General features: G+C 35.9%; 1 protein-coding gene across 1 annotated transcript in view; it reads left to right on the top strand.

Annotated features, from left to right (window-relative positions):
• LOC145261148 (intraflagellar transport protein 172 homolog) overlaps nt 1-15,553 on the top strand; it is a 265,859-nt gene that overhangs the window by 82,774 nt on the left and 167,532 nt on the right. Inside the window, exon 13 of the mRNA XM_080119448.1 lies at nt 831-916. Within this exon, the coding sequence (XP_079975574.1) occupies nt 831-916 (86 nt within the window). The remainder of the gene's footprint in view (nt 1-830; nt 917-15,553) is intronic.

Raw genomic sequence — 15,553 nt, 5'->3', positions numbered from 1 at the left:
ATAGTTAAGGGTTAATTGGGATTGATAGGGATTAGTTACCACATCTATTCTAGAAATTTTCTTGGAAACTACTTGGCCAATCTGACTGAGATTTTTTATGAACCTTTTTTATTGGTGCAGCAAACTCAGTAGTATGGTATCCATTTGATGTACAGCTATGGATTAATAGAGATTAGTATTTAATGAAAAAAATGAGCACAAATTTAACTATATTCAATCATCAGTTTGTATAAAGCACTACTTCTATGTCAATGGGCCATAACTTTTTCCTGTTTTTAATGTCCCAAACTGTCATCTAGGCTTCAGCCTCTGTCCCACTGATGAAATGTTGCATCCCTCTGCTTGTTCTACAAGTATTTTAATGGTGGATGCTCCAACAAATTACAATCCCGTGTATCCCCTTTATGTAATAACTCCTGACAAACCCGACAAGCAGCCAAATCCCACCCCTACATAGTAGAGATTCCTAGATGTAAGAAAGCCTTCTACTCTAATAGTTTCTTCCCCAGAACTGCTAGACTTTGCAACGCCCTTCCGGGTTCCTGCTTTCTCAACTGTACTGACACTCAGAAGTTCAAGTGTAATGTGAACAGACATCTTGCTGCTCAACTCCCTACATAGCATCCCTGCAACTTATGTCCCTGAAAGTAGCCCCCTACATCAAAGTGGCACTGTGCCTTGTTTGAGGTGAAAATGGAATTTTAAAAAAAAATGTACTAAAAAGTCTAATTTTATATTTTTTTTTATTGTTAGATGCCTGTTGAGTTGAGTCTTTGTGCGTGTTACAAAATGTCTCTGATCTCAAGATTTGATAAATGTCTATTTTTCAGTGCTCGTTTAAATGAAAGAAAAGTGAGAGGACAAGACAATAACAAGAAAATTGCTTATCTTTTGGACATGAAGACCATTGCAATTTGTAAGTGACATCCATTTATTATATCTACATTTGTCTATTATAGCTTTGTTGGTTCCCCGACAAAAGGAGGGTGGACCTGTAAATTCACCCTTGTCTGTTCGCATTTTTCTCAATAACTGCACCTTGGAATTTTTTGAAATTTTGCACAAACATTAAACATGATATGAGTAAAAAAGTAACAGAACGGATTTTCCATGAAAACTGTGCGGTTTCCCTCCTAGGGTTGCCTTTTGGGTTAAAATGACTAAAATTGATACTTTTATGCTTATTAAAAAAAAAATTGATGCCTTAAATTTTTATAAAACTTTCTGAAAAGTTGTAACTAACTGATTTCTATATAATTCTGTTTGTCTATACTTCACAATAACTCTTGAGTGTGCCCCATGAGCTCTTTTAGGGCTAATAAAAACACTCCATTTTACCATATTTGTCCCAAATTTTCTGTGTATGTCTATTTAGCAGTTTTCTATGGTGCTGAACTCAAATGTAAATATGTTAAGGTGTGGGAGACTTTTGGGGCTAAATGGGGAGGGGGGTCTAATGATGGACTTAGTCATTTCTTTTTTTTTGCATGGTGCAGAACTCAAATTTACATATGTTAAGACCTAAAACTGTGCTGTTTGTTCATTTTCACAAAAATTTGACGTCCCCTGAGGACTTTGGGGGCTAAATGGCGGGGGGGGGGGGCAATATAAAAACACATGTTAAATGTCCAGGTATTTTCTCAAACGTAAAAATAAACTTGGGAGGTATAGTTTATAGATTTTAGTTTTACTGGTAGTTGGTAGTTTAAAATTAATAAATATTTATCTTAATTTTACTACCAGTACTGGAAGATTTTGTTTTAAACAAAATGAAATAAAGAAAAAATAAAACAATTAAAAGAATCGTTTTTGGCACTGGAAAATAGGTACAAATTTTTCTGATTCTAATACCCAAAAAGGTTTTGATTCTGATTAATCATCTCAACACTAGTATATATATACTTGCCTCTGCACAAGGGCAAGGTTGAACACAAGGTCAGTTTTTAATGTGGAGAAAATCCAGCTTCCCAAAAAGGGGTACTCTGGATTGCCTTTGCAAAAATATAAAAGATGATGTGTAGTATCAGAGCAAATATTGCACTTTGTTCCTAACTAGACTAAAGTCTCCTGACCCCCTTAAAGTTATCCAAATAATACCAGATGTTATCCTCGAGTGGTCTTTGGGTTTTGATAAAAAGTGTCTTCCTTGTAAAAAAAGAAAAATATTCTTTCAAACAGTTTCTAATTTTTAAGATGAGGATTGATAATTTGAAATATTTGGACTACTGTTCTCATCTTGAGTGTAATTCGCGCAACATTTTGGACGATGTAACCTCCAACCTTCTACAACTCATTCTCCATCAGCTGTATCCAAATTTTATTTTGTGCCTTTTTGTCTAATCACTTGCATCCAAATTTTCCTTGGTTGGCCAATTTTTCAAGCAATCTGAAACATTCCCGCTTCTGCAATGGTTCATCTAGGAGGATGGATGCTCTATATGGCCATACAAACATAATTGATTCATTCTTGGGATAACCTCTACGCTTGACAAGTGTAATGCTTTCAGCAAATCATCTGACCTACTTTGTTGCATTGGGTCAGATTTCACATTACAGATGCTTTGTTGTGTAGTCAGGGGCGTGCGTATCGGAGACACATAATACGGATGATAATGACATTTATTTACTGTTTATATCATGATGACGACTGTGACAATTCCTGGGGACTTCAGGTTATTATTACGCATCTGAGAGGTATGATGCAACACTGAGTGCATCACAATGATGATGATGATGCTGATCTTTTTACATCAGAGAGTCATTACTTAATGGTGATAGGAATGAGACAGACAGTTCTTTTAAGATGATAGACAAAACACATTTACCTTTTCCTTTTGGTGGAACGACGACAGACAAAGACAACAGTTTACAAATATAGATGATTCTTTATTCATACCAGCTGGATGATTGATGATGGTCAGGGATTCAAGCCTTTACGACTACATAGTTTCTTCTTCCTCCCTTTGCCTCCAAGGGCATCAGCTCTCACTAAGTCGCTCTCTGACTCTCGTCTCTCTATGACTCGAACCCATCTCAATATATTGGGAATCTCCTTTCTTGATGACGTCAGAGGCGTGGTGAAACAATGTGACTCCCTCATGTTTCAAATTACACGTGCACTTTGCACATGCATCTACACGTCTCTAGTAAACAAAGAAATTCCTAAATTGAATTATCATTATTTCTAAACTTGTATTGTCCATTCTTTTAACTGACATATTTGATATCCAGTTATTTCTAAAAGAATAAACAATCGACTACATTCCTAAATTAAATATCTATTATCTTTTTAACACTTGCCCACAGGGTTCGATTCTAACTTTTTTCCAAATATCATTTTCAAACTTATCTAATTTGCTCTTTTACTTACTGTTGTCTGTCCCTTTTTACATAAGTTTCTAATCCTAGTTCTCTCATCATGCTACAGTCGGACAATAGATGACAAGGTGAGAGATTCACTTCCATATATCATGATGTTCCTAATGTAGCTGCTTATATAATTTACACCAGATGTAAAGAGGGACAGCTCACAATGTTATGAGAGACAACAACTTGCAAAACATTGCTAATGCTGTTTTTTACCAGTCACAAATATTACACGAATTTCTTTTGTTTATCAAACCAATCAATCACCGAGCTTGCCAGTTTAAATGAACTTTCAGCATTTGAATAAACTTAATTATTCTAATTGATGTTTTCTTTAGCATTTAATTAAACATGAAATAAACAATGTTAAGAAATGTCATTGCTTCTTTCTTTTTTATGTCTGGGTCTGGAAGTTTAATTATATGGTAAAACTAATTGATTAGTTTGCTTTGTCTCTTTATTACATACAAAAAGAAGGAAAGGAGGGATCGAAAGGATTAATCTAAGAGAGAAAATAGTAAAAAATAATTTTTATTTTTGTATTTTTACAATGAGGATTGATAATTTGGATTATTCAGACTACTGTTCTCATCTTAGGTGTTTTTTTTTGTTGTTTTTTTTTCACATTTCGGCCGATGTAACCTCCAACCTTCTTTAGTTGTCACTTGTTGAACTCTGGAATCTACACAGAATTTCAAACAAAACCCTTTATTTAATCCATGGGGGTATTGTGCTCTCTTTCTATCAACCATGACTGGGTAGAAGTCATTAACAATTGTATTTTGAGTATTGCCTGCACTGAAGATTGAACTTTCAACCTTTAGAACTGAATTTACAACTGAATTTTACTAGTACTTTATCTGTTGCACCAAAGATCTCTTGTGGATTGAAGAAAGGGTTCCATTTAAATTTCATGCAGATTCCAGAGTTTGACAAGATATACCTGAAGAAGGTTGGAGGTTACTACTGTTCTTATTTTAAATATTATTCTCACAGCATTTCAGCCAAGGTAATCTCCCATCTTCTTCAGGTGTATCTTGTAAAACTCTGTACAGAATTTTGAATATTTAATCCGCAAGGGTAGATTGCTCTCGTTCCATCAGCCATGACCAGGTAGAAGAAGTCTTAAATAATTCATAATTGTATTCTTAGTATTATCTGTACTGAGGATTGATCCGTCAACCTACAAAAGATTGTCGCTAAGAACTGATTGTAACTTAGCATGTTATCTGTTGTGCTAGAGGTCCTTGTGGACCACAAAGGGCCATATAATAGATAAAAGGGGTGATCATGAAGAAGGTCAAAGGCTACATTCACCAAAATGTTGTGATAATAACCTCCAAGATGAGGAGAATGATCTGAATAGTCTAAATAGTACAAGAGCCATACCATATTTTTGTCTTTTTAAATTTGAATTTAAAATATTTTTCAGTGTTATGCTTATGTTTTTTTTTGTTTTTGTTTTTTACAAAGAAGTCACCACTTATCAAGGCATCGAGGCCACTAAAGGATAAAGGTTAATGATTATAGAGTAATTGATGGGACAATATCATAGCACTTGTTAGTAGTGGAAATTTGGTGAATTGGATTACTTAAGGGGATGTTTCATCAAGAACTTGTTTACGTTAGACTTGAAAACAGCCATATTGTAGTCAGCTGGAAAGCAGGAAATTGGAAGAGAGTTCCACAATCGTGCAGTTCTAAGAAAGAAGTTTTGTTCATAGAATCTACATTTAGGTGTAGGCACAGATAAAGAGTAGGGGAAATCATTGATAGTGGTTTCAGTTAGATGAGTGTTTTTCGGGAAAGTTTGACAAGGTTGGGGCCATAGATTGGAGCTCAGACGAGCACTTGCCATGAAAATAATGATAAAGCAGAGACAGGTTCGCAACATCTCTTCTGTGGGAAAGAATCCACAAAGTTCATTTGGAACTTTGTCAAGGCAGGATAAGGTGCTTCTAGCAGCTCCTGTCCAGATGTGGCAACAGTACTCCATCCTTGGATGCACCTGGCTCTTATACAAGTAGAGAATTGCATTAGCAGTGAGATATCTACCAGAGTGGTAGAAGGATCCCACTATTTTTCCAGCAACCTTGGCTATGGATTTGATGTACGTGTTCTATTTCAGATCAGGAGTAAAGATCAGACCCCGAAGCTTGTCAAAATATGGCGCCTCCTGAAGACGAGAACCATCCAGCCCAACAGATGCCAGATAAGGATTAGAGCGTTGATGATATAAAGATAGAAGCTTAGCTCTAAATCCATTTTGTGTGGTTCTTGGGTTAATAGATGTAGAACAGTTGAGGTAGCAGGTTTAGTTTACAGGAGATGGTCAAAGAAAAAAATTGGAGGAAGTGATAAAAATGTACTTGAGGGATAAATAAAGACCTGGCTAGAAATAGGTTATTTTGGAAGTTAATTTCTTAAAGCCATCCAAAGCATGCCAGTATGTGTTCCTCAGAATTGTCTGATCTATTCCTTGCTTCCTTTGTTCCAGCTCATTTAACTTGTTAGTTTAGTGGTCTTCATTGATTCACTGTTTTGATACATCATTGAAATACAGATCCTGAGTCCATTAGCTTGGCATCTCTTGTCTTTGCGATAATCATCTTTCGTTTTTGTTAGCTCCTTACACTAAGTGTCTTCAGACCTTGTCTGTAATAATTTCCATTAAAAAAATGGTCGTTAAACCAATGATGCTGCTGATGATGAGTACAGCTTGCATAAACTTACGATAAAACAATTTGGAAATACCATTTTCTTCAGACACAAAAAACAAAAAGGAACTAGAATAGATGTAGATTTCTTTTACAAATCCATTATGAAAGTATTTGTTCACTTAACTGTATCGATCTTAGTTGTATCAATCATTTCATATTAATCCAGATCGATTAATGTTGTCCTGCATTTTTCCTTCCATCCAAAATCAATAAAAAAAAATAGGGAAACCAATTTTCTGAGATTGCAAACAGAATCATGGAATCATGAGTCTCCAACTCATGTAATTTTCAGTAATAATTCTTTTTTAAATTTTGAAACCATTTGATTTATTTTTTTTACAAATTTTTCTTCCTTCAAAACGTAATAAATTATTGACTGTAATTTATATTTAAAAAAAAAATGTAATAAACATACAATCATATAGTTATTTTCTTAAAAGTCGGTTTTAATTTCCTTTTAAAGACATGAAAATAATAACAAAAGTTTCTACAGAGGTTCATTGTTTGGTTTATAGAATAAAAATAGTTAATTTAATTTTCTTTAATAAATCTATAGCAAACCAGTGGGACTTTTGCTAAAGTGGAAATGGAAGGCAAATGATGTTGAGCTTCAAACACTAGCAATGATCAATATATTTTGAATTCTCTCTATTTTGACTATGATCACGTGGTACAATGTAAAAAAAAGATGGCTGGTCGCCTTTAATGCATCTAAAACCAAGCTTTCATGTTTTCACCACCAGCACTCTGATCCTGACTTGGCTCCAATCAAAAAGAACAGTTCTCGTCTTGAAGAAGGACCCTGTCATGATAAGCTTCTGTATCCTGAAATGGAAGACTTAGATCAAACCTGTTTCCAATGTTGCTAGTAAAATGGGTGGTATCTCACTCCCAATGGAATCCTCTACCTATATAAAAAGTCAAATACGTCTTAAGATGAATTACTGTTGCCTCATCTTGGGAGGAGCTGCTAAAAGTATTCTTTCCTGTCTTAACTATAACATGGCCATTTTCAAGTCATCCTGTTCAATAAACAAACACTACTCAAGTTCCACCATTATCAATAATGATTGTGTTGTCTCACTGACCACCTGATACTCAGTAACACTTATCCATGACTGACCTTCAAGCCTTGATAAACAGTGACTCCCATCTAGTAGAAATTTTTAAAAATCTCTGTTATGGCAAAGCATAATTCTGGTATCAGCAGATACAACCTACTAGCAACTTCCTGTTAATAATAACCATATGGCAAGTTGTCGCCCTTGGTTGGTTGCCTAGTGCTTATAACCCTCACTGATGTTGATGGCCTCACTAACTTTCTCCTGCCCAATACATTCGAGGCACTGAAGTGAATCTTTTTGCAAACACGGGGTTTTAAGCTCCGGCTGTTCTGATTGATATCTTGCACATCTTGCCACTGCTGTTATCAAATGCCTTCTCTAAGTTGAACAGGTCGTAATTGTCTGAGCTAAGGAACATAACAATTGAATCAGGTTTGACATTCAAACATTTACAAACTGTACACTTCATGAGTTAAAATGTATGGTTGTCATATTTGCGTTTTTGTTATCTACACAATAAACTAATAATTGTAATCAAAATGTAGTGATTGTTGTTTCTAACTCTCATTTAATCTTCTCATCTTGTTCTACTACACGCTCTCTTTTTCTTTTTTATTTATTGTCCACAAATTAAACTTGCTTATATATTTCACAAGCTCACTCTTCAGCCATCACAATTCAGCAGGTCAACTGTCTCCAAACTTCACTTTGTACAGTATTGTTCAATCACTTGCTTTCAATCCCAACTCTGTTTTTAATGCGATAAAATTCTAGCTCCGAAAAAGGGTACTTGTTCAGAATTTGAACTGGCTGCTCAACTTTGCTTGGAACATGTCGGCTTTCACTGAGCGTTGCCAATCATCCAAGCATAACAACACTATTCAAGGGAAATATTGAAGAAAACAATTTAAATATAATCAAATCACCAGAAAAAAATATAACAAAAATGAAAAAGAAACAACGATCAAGTTCTGTTTTATTCTTGTAACAAAGTTTTTAAGGGAAAAAAAAATAGACAAGTTGTATTTTTTTCTTTAATTTTGTAATTAATGTAAAGTAAACTTTCTCCAACCATTTTTTTTTTTTGTCAAACAAAATTGAACAAAATTAATAAGATAACGATTTTTTTAATGTGTTTCTCATATTTTTTTAACAAACACTTTTTTAATGTTTTTTTTTTCTTTTTTGCATTTGTTTTTTTTTTTGGTTTTTGTAACTAATGTAAAGTAACCAAGTTTTTTATTTTTTATTTATTTTTTTTTTTTTTTACATGAACAATTTTATTCTTTAGAGTGGTGCTGGGCAACCATTTTTTTTTAATTTGTTTTTTGATTAAATTAAGACAACCAGGATATTCCCTTAGAATTTTATACCACTTAATTTATTGATTTTTTTCCCCCCAATATTTTCCCCAAAAATCGTCTGCTCACATCAGATTATAGTCAAACTTGAGCACATCACGTCATGTTCCGAGCAAAGCCGAACTAATGGTCAGTTACATCTGGTTCAAATTCTGCACAAGAACCCAAAAAATAAATTGTTTTTTTATCTAGAATTTCTTCTCCTTCACTGACCGAGAACAGAACAGATGAACTGTAGTATTAGAAAAGATACTACACTTTAACCCTAGTCAAAAAGCCACTTTGGTCGGTCAACCTTTCTGCAATTAAAGGTCTCCCTGCTTCAACAATGGTTTATGCAGAATGTTGAATGCTGCACAGATTGTACGAGCACAACCTATTCGTCTTTAGGATAACATTTATATTTGGCAAATGTAGTGCTTTCAGCAAATTCTCCAACCTAATGTGTTGCGTTTGGTCAAGTTTCACATTACAAATCCGTAGATCTGCTAATATGCTGTAGCCAGGTGAGAGATGTAAGAAATTGGAAATATGTAGTGAAAGTTTAAATTTTGTTTTAATCTTTATATTTTATTGAAATAAAACTATTAGAAATGAAAATAACAACCAAAAAAAACGTACCCCCCCCCCAAAAAAAAAAAAAAAAAATTGTGAAAAGAAAATGAAAGTAAAGAAAATTTGAAGCAGAAAATGGAATTCCCACAGAGACAAGGAAGTGTATACTTCACTACTTAGAAACCTGTTGTATTGAATTCTTCATCTTTTACTTCTTTTCACACTTTTCCCTTCTTTCTCCCCCCCCCGTGTTCCTTTTTCACCCTTTTCTTCCCTTTTTATTATTCTATTTCATGTTCTTTCCCCTTTTTCTTTGTTTTTCACCTATTTCTTTTTTCCTTGTTTCTTTTTCCTCCTCTTTTTCTTCTTCTTCTACATTGTCATTATTGTCCAGTTATTAAAGTGAATGTCTTTGGGCCAAAATCGTTTTAAGAACAGATCCACTGCTTTGATGTACAGCAAGGATCAGAAAGAAACCCAACTTCCTTTGATCTTCAGTAGCTCGTAACTCCAATTTGTATCTTGCTTCCGATCAATAAAATTTGGAAATGACAGATAACAGAATGGTTCTTGGCATAAACTGTGGATCCGTTTTATTCACTTATGTATTAATGCTTGGATAAAATCCAAAATGTTTTCCATCCGTAGGAAAAGTGCTCAATGTATGAATGTATTTCATGAAGAGATATGGTATGATACGACCCTATTTGCCAAGGTGAGAACAAATGAAGCCCCTATATTAAAAAACAAAACAAAGAAAAATCTCTACAGTACATATCAACATATTCCAAAAATCATATAAATTGGTCAAGTAGTTTTATTTTTACAAAGAAAATCATTTTTTAGTGATTAATGAAAATTCATAGGCATAACATAAATCTTGCATGTTTTTTTTTCCACAGGAATCACCACTTATCAAGGCCCGGAGGCCACTTGAGGATAAGGGTTAATGGGTATACATTAGTCAATGTGATTATAGCGTAGTAAACATAAGTAGTGGGAATTTTGTAAATTGGATTACTTAGGGGGACGGTTCATCAAGAACTTGTTTATGTTGGACTTGAAAACAATCAGGTTGTAGTCAGCTGGAAAGCAGGCAATTGGAAGAGAGTTCCACAGTCGTGCAGTTCTAAGAAAGAAGCTTTGTTCATAGAATCTACATTTAGGTTTAGGCACAAATAAAGAGTGTGAGAAATTATTGATAGTGGTTTTGGCTAGACATGTGTTTTTTGTGAAAGTTTGGCGAGGAGGGGGGACCATAGATTTAAGCTCAGCTTAGCACTTGCCATGAAAATAACGATGTGTTTGAATTATTATTGAGTCATTTCCGTTTTTTACTTTATTTTTTTTTAATGTTTTTTATTTTAGATATTTTTCAAAATGGCAGACAAGAAAGATGCTCTTTTGTTATTCCTGAAATTTGATTTTGTTATTTAAAAATAAAACTACTTGATCAATTTATGTGATTTTTGGAATATGATATTTCATTTTGTCACAAATACATGCATCATAGAGATTATTCTTTATTTTTGTTTTGTAAAGTGTGAATGTTGATAAGAACACATAAAACTGCATCCAGTGATAAGGCCCAAATTTTGGAAACTTGGGGAGTATGACGTCACCTCCTTCACTGCTATTACTTCTTTGTTGCTGTTACTTCCAAGTTAGTTCTAACTTGGAGAGATGTAGTATTTATCAGAATCCCATCTTTAGGTTTCTGAATTTGGGACAGCTTAACAAGAACTTGCTTACATTGGACTTGAATGCTACCATATTATAATTGGCTTGGAAGCAGGACAAGGAAACAGTGTTCTACACGTAGGGAGTTCTATGAAAGAAGTTGTGTTCATGGAATCTGCATTTAGAATTAGGCACAGAAAGAGAGTGGGGAAATTTGTTGAGTGTTTTTCATTAAAGTTTGGCAAGGAAGGACCATAGATTAGAGCTCAGACGAGCACTTGCCATGAAAATAACGATAAAGCAGGGACAGGTTTGTAACATCTCTTCTATAAGAAAGAGGTTGCAGGGAAGAGAAAATTGATTATTAAACTACCACCTTACATTCACTAACCCTTATTCTCGAGTGACATTCGGGCCTTGATAAGTGGTGACTACCTTGTAAAAAAAATAAAACATAATTTTTATTGTGACTATTCTTTTCATCTTTGCATAATGTTTCGGCCGATGTAACATCTGACCATCTTCAGCTGTATCTTGTCGAACTCAGGAATTTGTAATGGATAAAGTACTAGGTAAAATTCAGTTGTAAATAACACTCTTCTGGAGGTTGAAGATTCAATCCTCAATGCGGGAGCTACTCAGAATACAAATGTGAATTACTTAAGACTTCTACCTCGTCATAGCTGATGGAACAAGAGCATACTACCCCTATGGATTAAATTCAAGGATTCCATTCAAAATTCGTGTGGAGATTCCTAAATTCGTCAGAAAGATTCCAGACTATACCTGAAGAAGGTTGGAAGTTACACCTGCTGAAATGTGAAAATAATACTCAAGATGGGAATAGTAGTCCAAATAGTCCAAATAATATAAACCCATCTTTAGGATGAATTATATAGAGACTATTAACAAAATATATGCCGATTAAACAAATTTATCTACAAATATCTACATGGAGAATAGAAAGTGGATCTTGGGTTTACTTTCAGCAGCCTTGTAACTCTCACTTTGCTTATTTTGTCCTTTAGTACTTATACATTTCATGAACAGTGTTTCTGGCAAAGGGGGAAGAATTGCTGTTATTGGAGTCAAAATCTATCTAGTTAACATTTATTATTGTCTAGTATTTGACCTTGAAGTAGTATTTTATTTTATTTTTACATCAAGTGGCTTCATGCCTTGTCTGGATCAATTTCCTTAAAAAAAAATCATTCATCTACAAAAGATACATTTACAGCATGATTAGATATTTGGAGATATTCAATAACTTGAGTCATAAATTTTTTTACTAAAATATCCAGATTCATCAATATATAGCCCCCAAAAATGGTTGTGTTATTTGGATAGTTTGAATGACTATTCTTATCTTGGTTGTTATTTTCACATTTCGGCTGATGTAACCTCCAACCTTCTTCAGGAGCAACTTGTTGAACTTGCAGAATCTTTGTAGACTGATGGTGCAACTGCTAAAGGTATTGAGCAATAATCAGTTCTAAGTAACAGTCTTTTGGAGATTGGAGGTTCCTTCCTCGCTACAGGTAGTGTGACACTTACGTCACCCGCGTGTCATCCAGTGGTGGAACGCTCCTCGATTGTTGATCTCCGTGTCTCCTTGATGAGAATGTCAGCAGCCAGTACCTGAAAGAGACTCGTCGAGCGCTTCTGCAATCATGCAAAACAAATTAAAAAGACAAGTCGATATTTGTTTTTTTTTTTCTTATGCAAAATTCCTTGTTATTCATAAAGGTTACAATCGTTGTTTCGTAATTCGCTATTAAGTTAGGGACTTGCCGTTTGTTAACTGCAAAGTTCTTTCTTTTTCGATAAAAACTAAATAGCTACGTGACAGGATCAATCGATGAGGCAGTCGGCTTTTTCGCTCGTTCGAGCCCAGGGGAGCAGATCTCTCTCTCTCTCTCTCTCTCTCTCTGTCTTGCGGTCAAAATTCGCTGCTTATATTGTGGGGGCGGGAACTATATCTTCTTCCTGATCGTCTTCTTTTTTTTCTCTCATTCGACCCTTTAGCCAATCAGGATGCCGGAACCGCTGTCACTTAAATCTTCACCAGGCGGCCTATTCCTAAAAAAGGGGCTGTTTTTCTTCTTCTGTTGGCAATCGAGTAGAATAGGCAGACCCCCAATCTCGGCCGGCGTGTGCCTAATGAAATTTGACGGGCCATTAAAACCAGGATGGTCTCATTCAATTAACTTTGAGGGATCATAAAAATGAACCAAATCCAATTCCACAAAGGCACGTGTCTTTTCAATAGAGGCCACTTGCCCACCAGGGAGCAGCCAACAATGGTCGCTTTGTAAATTGGAATTTCATTGGTACCCTTCCGCCACTCACGTATTTGGTGATCGGCGCCGGGCTGTCATGGTCAATTAGCGCTTACCGCTCTCTTGGCCAAAAGAAGTATCCTTTACAAATACCATTCTGGCCCTATCTACCTTTTTTCCTTTTTATTTTTTTTTTCGTTTACAACTGGGTTTTTTTTTCTACGCCTGTTGTCCGCCCCACCACCACCTCTTTTCTCGGTCGCATGTTACCTCTGTCCGTGTCTATCCCGTTGGGTGCATTTAGCTTGCAGTTTACTGCACCTTCGAGCCTGTCTCAGTAGTAATAACTAAGATTGAAATAAAAATTACCATATCATGGTTGACAGAACAAGAACAATTTATTCCCATGGATTAAATAAATGTATAACATTTTCTTCACTGAGCAATTAATCAATCAAATAAAATAAATGTCTAATACATGGTGGGGGTGGGGGGTTATATGTGCTCTTTTTATTCTCTTCATCATTGCTGTTTTTTTTGTTTTTGTTGCTTTTTATGCAGTAAAGATACAAGGAAACGTTTTCAGAGTTTCTTCAAGGTTTTCTTGGAGAGAATAGACTTATAAAAAGAGTGATTAAATAACTTTTTTTTAATTCAATTTTCATCCCAAACAATGCACAGTGCCACTTTGAAGTAGGGGACTACTATCGGAGACATAAGTTGCAGGGATATTATGAAGGAAGATGAGCAGCAAGATGCCTGTTCACATTACACTTGAACTTCTGCATGTCAGTACAGTTGGGAAAGCAGAATCCTAGAAGGAAGTTCCAAAGTCTAGCAGTTCTGAGGAAGAAATTATTGGAATAGAAGGCTTTCTTACATCTAGGGATCTCTACTGTGTAAGGGTGGGATTTGACTGTTTGTCGGGGGTATTTATATCGAGGGGGTACAAGTGCTTGTAGTTCATCAGCGCATTCACTATTAAAATACTTGTAGAACAGGCAGATGGGATAGAGGCTGAAGCTTAGATGACAGTTCAAGACCTATCAGGTTGGCGACTTTCTTTTGGACCCTGTCTAAGAGTGAGACTACTCTGCACTACTCCATACATGGGCGAAGGGTGGCCTTATAGAGGTACAGGATAATTTCAGGCGTAAGTAGCTTTCTAGCATGGTAGAGAGAGCCTACCTTTTTCGCAGCAGTCTTGGTAATGCTCTCAATTGCAGATGGACAGAGACCTTGGTAACATTTGGCTGAGATGGCGGAAATTTTCTGTTTCTATGTCTATCCTTGTAGCCATGTCACTAGTAAGGGTGCTGGAGGTAAACGTTTGTCTGGGCTGACGTTATCCGCCTGATAGTCAGGGACCCGAACCTTGGATTAACCACTAAGGAGGCTGTCTTATCAGCAGGTGCAAAGTACTGGGGCTGCTGTATTACCATTTGGTGAATGGATTCTGGACCATGCAGTAGCTTCTGGTGGGGCCTCTCGATGCCATACTAGTGGGTAATTGTTACGGCTTTACCTTATCATTACCTACAAATAAAAAAAAAAAAATTCTTCGTTTCTTTTTCTCTCTTAATTTCCCCTCTCTGTCCTGCTCTAAGTAAATCTGACGACCTAGTCCACAAATTTTAAAATTTCATCATGACAAGTTTCAAGAAAAAATACATGATTAAACCCGGTTCTCCAACTTCCAACGTAAACCCCTACTACCATGTCTCCTTCTCCAACATCAGGGGTCTACGTTCTAACCTTCCAGAGGTTGAAACCCAATTACAGGAGACTAAATCAGACCTTTTATTTTTAAGTGAAACTGGCATTGGACAGGCTATTTCCCTAGAAGAGTTCGCAATTAAAGGATACTCTAACTTAACTTCTAAATCTGACCCCCAAGATCGCCATGGGCATGGAATATGTGCCTATATTAAAGATAGCTTTCCATGTGGTAGGGACATCTCCAGGTAAGATCCTAACTTACCCTATATGTGCTTCCGGGTTGCTTTAGCTCACACTATGGCATTTTTATTTACTCTCTATCGCCCCCACAACAGCGGAGTTACTATCTTTAAAAGCATATCTGAGAAAATTGACCAAGTCCTATCTGCTTATCCTTCAGCTAACATTCACGTATGTGGAGACTTCAATGTTCGCAACGTCGAATGGTTGACCCACTCAAACAAGACCGATGATGAGGGAAGGTTCTGTCATGATTTCTCCATTGCCTATGACCTCACTCAGATTGTTCAGGAACCCACCCGTGTGCCCGACAATGACGGCCAATATGCGAGCCTACTTGACCTTTTTCTCACAACTTGCCCTGAACTATGTTCAGTTTCTGTTCTGTCGCCTCTTGGATCTTCCGACCACTCTGTTGTATCAATTAAGATAAAAATGAAATGTAATAAGTCCCCAGACGTACCTCTCCATCGTACAGTATATCGATACACTAAGGCTGACTGGGATAGCTTCCGTACATTTATAACTGATCTACCTCTGCATTCCATATTTAAAAAGGATGTGTCCTC

This window comes from Euprymna scolopes, chromosome 37, assembly GCF_053919585.1.
Source record: "Euprymna scolopes isolate OS-2025 chromosome 37, ASM5391958v1, whole genome shotgun sequence".
In the NCBI taxonomy this organism is placed as follows: Eukaryota; Metazoa; Mollusca; class Cephalopoda; order Sepiida; family Sepiolidae; genus Euprymna; species Euprymna scolopes.
Note: the sequence above shows the minus strand (reverse complement) of the source record. Positions and strands in the feature narration are given on the sequence as shown.